This window comes from Ovis canadensis, chromosome 6 (assembly GCF_042477335.2).
Source record: "Ovis canadensis isolate MfBH-ARS-UI-01 breed Bighorn chromosome 6, ARS-UI_OviCan_v2, whole genome shotgun sequence".
In the NCBI taxonomy this organism is placed as follows: Eukaryota; Metazoa; Chordata; class Mammalia; order Artiodactyla; family Bovidae; genus Ovis; species Ovis canadensis.
The window spans coordinates 32,686,679-32,692,546 of NC_091250.1; the positions used below are offsets into that span (position 1 = coordinate 32,686,679).

At 44.2% G+C, this 5,868-nt stretch overlaps 1 protein-coding gene across 3 annotated transcripts; it reads right to left on the reverse strand.

The window, feature by feature from the left end:
* Positions 1 to 544: 544 nt before the first annotated feature.
* On the reverse strand, positions 545 to 5,209 carry RPL34 (ribosomal protein L34). 3 transcript variants are annotated; one of them, XM_069593550.1, is made up of 5 exons: positions 5,177 to 5,209; positions 4,121 to 4,194; positions 3,939 to 4,038; positions 3,328 to 3,431; positions 545 to 656 (listed from the first exon to the last, which is right to left on the reverse strand). In XM_069593550.1, exons 2-5 carry the CDS (start codon positions 4,183 to 4,185, stop codon positions 572 to 574), a joined length of 354 nt encoding a protein of 117 aa, XP_069449651.1. In that variant the 5' UTR covers positions 4,186 to 4,194; positions 5,177 to 5,209; the 3' UTR covers positions 545 to 571. The 3 variants fall into 3 exon arrangements, with proteins under 3 accessions (XP_069449651.1, XP_069449653.1, XP_069449652.1); XM_069593552.1 differs by having other exon boundaries at positions 5,046 to 5,187; XM_069593551.1 differs by having other exon boundaries at positions 4,977 to 5,187.
* Positions 5,210 to 5,868: the final 659 nt, after the last annotated feature.

Sequence of the window (5,868 nt, forward strand, 5' to 3'; positions counted from 1 at the left end):
TAAAAGACAACTGCTCTTTGGAAGAAAAGCTGACAAATCTAGACACGGTATTTTAAAAAGCAGGTATTACTTTGCCTACAAAGGTCCATATACTCAAAGCTATGTTTTTTCCAATAGTCATGTACGGATGTGAGAGCTGGGCAATAAAAAAGGCAGTGTGCTGAAGAACTGATGCCTTCAAACTGTGGTGCTGGAGTAGACCCTTGGACAGCAAGATCAGAGCAGTCAATCTTAAAGGAAATCAACCCTGAATATTCACTGGAAGGTCTGATGCTGAAGCTCCAATACTTTGGCACCTGATGCAAAGAGACATTATTTATCAACAGGAACAATATGACATAGCCTCTAGGAGAAAATATATTATAATCCATATTTTAATGTCATCTAGCGGTACCATCAAAAAATTCCAGCAATCACTGACCTCCAATTATTTTCAGAAAAAGTGATCAACTAAAAATCAGTTTATGTGTGGGGAATCTCCAGTAACCACAGAAACCAAAGCTGTACACTAACAAACCACAACAGAAGTTAACAGAATGAGGCGTTTTATTACTCAAAAATGGTTCATTTTTTATTTAGCTTTCTGACTCTGTGCTTGTGCTTTCAATACTTTCACAACGATCTTCTGCTCTTCAATAAGGAAAGCGCGCTTGATCCTAGAAAAGAAAGTATTAGTTAAAAAAAAAGTTTCATAAAAAACTGCATAGCATGGGCGTTGAAGAGGGAGGGGATGTATGTATACTTATGGCTGATTCACATGGTTGTATGGCAGAAACCAACACAACATTGTAAAGCAATTATCCCTCAATTAAAGAAATTTTTATACAACCTCATTTCATCACTGGGATTCAAGACTAATGAAACTACTACATTTGTCAACATGTCTTAGAACTTCCATTTAGAGAGGAACCTCATGGGAATCTCCTGGTGGTCCAGTGGTTAGGACTCTGAGCTTTCACTGCCAAGGGTCTCAGTTGAAAGAGGAAAGCATTTTATTTATCACTATTATTGCTGCTAAGTTGCTTCAGTCGTTTCCGACTCTGTGCGACCCCATAGAAGGAAGCCCACCAGGCTCCCCCATCCCTGGGATTCTCAAGGCAAGAACACTGGAGTGGGTTGCCATTTCCTTCTCCAATGCGTGAAAGTGAAAAGTGAAAGTGAAGTCGCTCAGTCGTGTCTGACTCTTCGTGACCCCATGGACTGCAGCCTACCAGGCTCCGCTGTCCATGGGATTTTCCAGGCGAGAGTACTAGAGTGGGGTGCCAAAATAGCCAAGTCCTTATTACCATTTGTTAAAGCTACTTCCAGAGATAAAGCACTCATTTAACTCCCACAGAAACCCAGGCCCCATGCGCCCCATTGGATCCCTGGCTCCCCTCAAAACCCTGGGGTTTCTGACTCCTTCAGATGTCCCAGATGAAATCACACTACAGAAATAGTTGATATCCTTCTGACTCAGAGCAAAACAGACTCCCTCAGTGTCACAGCGAATGCTATACTTTAAGCTATGCTACAGATCTACACCCAAACCTCCAGAAGCTAGGGCTTCCTTTTTAATAAATATGCTCATGGGGTTACACTCAGCAGAGCCCGAGAACCAAAGACCGCTAATAAGTTCCTCTACCTTGAAATTCACGACCCATTCATCCAATGTACCTTTCCAATTTCATTTCTCATTCCCTCTGGAATCTCAATGTGTCAGACTGAACCATGCTCAATCCCTGTCGGCAATACTCTCTTCACCTCTTGTGAAAACTTACCCAGCATTCAGGTTCCACCTCAGATACCACCCCCAGATTCTCAGCTACTTTAATGTCATTTCCTCTCCAAACTTCAACCATAGTTAAATTTTCCTGTATAAGTTATATATATTTTGCTTGTATTTGTATCAATGTAACACACCTAACCTCCCCTTACAAATTAACTCTTGAAAAGCAAAGTGAGGTCAGATTTGGTACAGGGACTGAGCCAGATCATTTCACAGAATGAGTTGAATAAACTGGAAGCAAACCATGTCTCTGAACCAATTTATCTTATAAAGACCAACACCTCTCAAATCTTTCCACTTAGGTCTTTGTGTGTGTGTGTGTGAAGTTGCTCAGTCGTGTCCAACTCTTTGCAACCCCGTGGACTTAGCGCGCCAAACTCCTCTATCCATGGGATTCTCCAGGCAAGAATACCGGAGTGGGTTGCCATTTCCTAGCCAGTGGGGTTAATTAAGAGCAAGAGCCTCAATAAAACCTGGAATGAATCCTCTTACCAGCTGTGAAACTTTGAGCAACAAGCCTTGGGTTTTCCACAAAAGTAAGTAAATAAATTGATACCTCCCTGATGGACTTTTGACAGCTTTTCTTTTTAAAATAGGAAAGGCCGCACAGCTCGGCATGCAGGATCTCAGCTCCAAAATCAGGGATGGAATCTGGGCCCCCTGCATTGGGAGCTCTGAGTCTTCTTCCCCACTGGACCAAGTCCCTGACAGTGTTTATCATAAAAACCACTGAGTAAGTATTATCCTTATACACCCTACTCCTACCTATGCCACTACCTGGAGAAAGGAACGGCAACCCACTCCAGTATTCTTGTCTGGAAAATTCCATGCAAAGAGGAGCCTGATGGGCTACAATCCACAGGGTTGCAAATAGTCAGACACAACTGAGCACACACACACGCCACTACCAATCCTCATCCATATCCACAAGACCCAACAATCTCCCAATAACCCCCTTTACCCTCATGAAGCCTTCAGGTTCATGCAGGTACCATTTCCTTAGCCTTAACAATGTAGAGAAACTGTTCCCAGCATGCATCCTTTGTTGAATGCCTTTACTATCCACACTGGGGCACATTCAGTCTCTGGGACCCCAAAGGTTTCCCTGCCCTGTTCAAACCTCATCAATCCCCATATTTGTAAGAATCAAGCCAAAAACCTGTCCTATAGGGCCTTTCCTGACCTGTGACATTTCTACCTTTCCTAACATCTCCCACAATGCTCTGCTCTAACCACGTTAGAATCATACCCAGCTGTTTTGTTTCTACAATCTTTAGACTTTCCAGTCCCCATCATCTACCTAACCTTCTTACCAGATCAGGACTCAACTTTTTAATTTCTACATAGCATAAAGATGTCAAAACATCATACCTAAATTAACTGGAATATAATTAATATAACTTTTAAATTTGTACAGCACCAATTATCTCCAATCAAGGAAGGACTCTAGAATATGCAACTTTTCTCACTAATCTAATGATTAGCATGCAGTACCACACACACACACACACACACACACACACTTGTTTAAGACAGCCCCTCTGGTTTCAGTTACTTACCTGTCGCGGACACATTTAGCACACATGGAACCACCATATGCTCGGCTGACATGTTTCTTTGTTTTAGACAACCTCATGAGAACTTTTGGTCTCACAGCACGAACCTGCATAAAGAAAACGCTGAGATTATTTTGTGAAGCTTTAACAGAAATTTTCCTTGATATTTCATGAGTGTGAAGTGTAAACATTAACCATCTACCCGAACAGCATTTCACTCTATTTGTCTTACTGGCTTTAAAAGCAAGCCTACATTCTTCAGATTTGGATCATAAGTGGTGGTGGTGAAGTCGCTCAGTCATGTCTGACTCTTTGCGACCCCATGGACTATAGCCCACCAGGCTCTTCCGACCATGGAATTTTCCAGGCAAGAATACTGGAGTGGGTTGCCATTTCCTTCTCCAGAGGATCTTCCCAACCCAGGGATCGAACCCAGGTCTCCCACACTGCGGGCAGATGCTGTACCATCTGAGCCACCAGGGAGCTTGGTGGATCATAAACCCTTAGTAATTCCCCACCCTCCTACTGGTGACCTCTCCTTCACTCACTCCCTTATGGAGGAATTAATGTTCAGAAGTGCAACCCTTGTTACTCATCGCAAAAGGTTCACTTACCCCTCTAAGTCGGCCTGGGCACACACCACATGCAGATTTTGGTGCTTTCCCAACCTTCTTGGTATAAAGGTAAACAATTCTATTACCAGGGGTTCGGGACCTAGGAAGTAAGAGAATAGACAACAGCTCAGCATTCCGCAGAATAAATGACAATACCTGTATTAAATTCTGGAAATACTTACAGCCTGGTTTTGTTAGAGGCTGTATTGTAGGATAGCCTACGACGGTATGTCAGACGCTGCACCATCCTGAATGCCTAAATAGTTAAGAAAAAACAAACAAACAAACTCAAACCTTAAAATGGAATCACAGTTTACACATTATCCATGTATGTTTTTATACAGGATATCCTTGCACTAAGGTATCTTATGAGGATTCCATGTTTTAAAACTGGCTGGCCCTCTGTACGGGCAAATTCTGTATCCGCAGATTCAACAAACTGCAGAGCAAAAATATTCAAGGAAAAAAAAAATTCAGCAAGTTCCAAAGAGCAAACGTTGAATCCGCTGTGTGCTTATAACTATTTACATAGCTGTTCACATTGTATTATGTTTTATAAGCAATCTAGAGATGATTTAAAGTATACGGGAGGATTTTATATGAAGGACTCGAGTACCAGGGATTTTGGAATCCTCCGGGTTCCTGGAATAATCCCTCGAAACACCGATGGACAGCTGTACTTCTCAATTTCCAGTTAACTACCCCAAATAACATATTAATAAAACACACATTACACTGGAACTGTCAGCCGACACGGAACCGGCCGTTTGCCTCTCCAAAACCAAGACAGAAAACTCCAAATTAAAACACGTTTAATTTTCTCTGCTAATAGACTTAGAAAGCATTTTGAAATGACCCTGACATGCCGCTCCTCGGCCCTCCCAGAGCACAGCTACCGGCGCGGCGTTAAAACGCGGCCCTAACATATGAAAACGTTCCGCGATTTCGCAGGTTCAAGCATCCGAAACAACTCATTTGTTTCCGAACGCTGGACTGCGAACGCGGCAAAGCCAGGGGTGCTGAGCTCCGGCCACTCACTGATCCAAAGCGAAGGTCGGGATCGAAGGATGTCTAAAGCTAAAATCCGAGGAACAGCTCACCACCAACCTTCCTCCGAAGCCCTTACACCTAATGCTAAGTAAACAAACTGTGCCTGAGAGATCCTGGCCCTTGCAACTCCCCGGATGGCGGCCGATTGTAAATGCAGTAGTGATAAGCGAAGAAACAAGCAACCATACCTCTAGATGCCGTCCCCGGAAGAGGAAGAAGGAAGTCCTTGCGGGGTGAAGGGTCAAATATGACCGCTCATGACAGGAAGTAAATCGTTGGAAGAGGCGTGGTGACAAGGACGCCGCCATGTTGTACGGAAGTCTTGTAGCGCCCCTCGGTGGGGGGGTATTCATAACACCGCCGTGTTTGGCTTCAAGCGACGCGCCTCCTCTCCGTGGGCCGGGTTGTGTTTCAGCCTACCGCTTACCGCAACAGCGACACACAGAGGTCATTTGGGGATCGGTGTAGAAACAAATGATAAAGGAGCTAGCTGCAAAAGGCAGAGGTGGGATAGTTCTGTTCAGTTCAGTCGCTCAGTCGTGTCCGACTCCTTGCGACCCCATGAACCGCAGCACACAAAGCCTCCCTGTCTATCACCAACTCCCGGAGTCCACCTAAACCCATGTCCATTGAGTCGGTGATGCCATCCAACCGTCTCATCCTCTATTGTCCCTGTGTCCTCCTGCCTCCAATCTTTCCCAGCATCAGGGTCTTTTCAAATGAGTTCAGTTCTTCGCATCAGGTGGCCAAAATACTGGAGTTTCAGCTTCAACATAAGTCCTTCCAATGAACACCCAGGACTGATCTCCATTAGGATGGACTGGTTGGATCTCCTTGCAGTCCAAGGGACTCTCAAGAGTCTTCTCCAACACCACAGTTC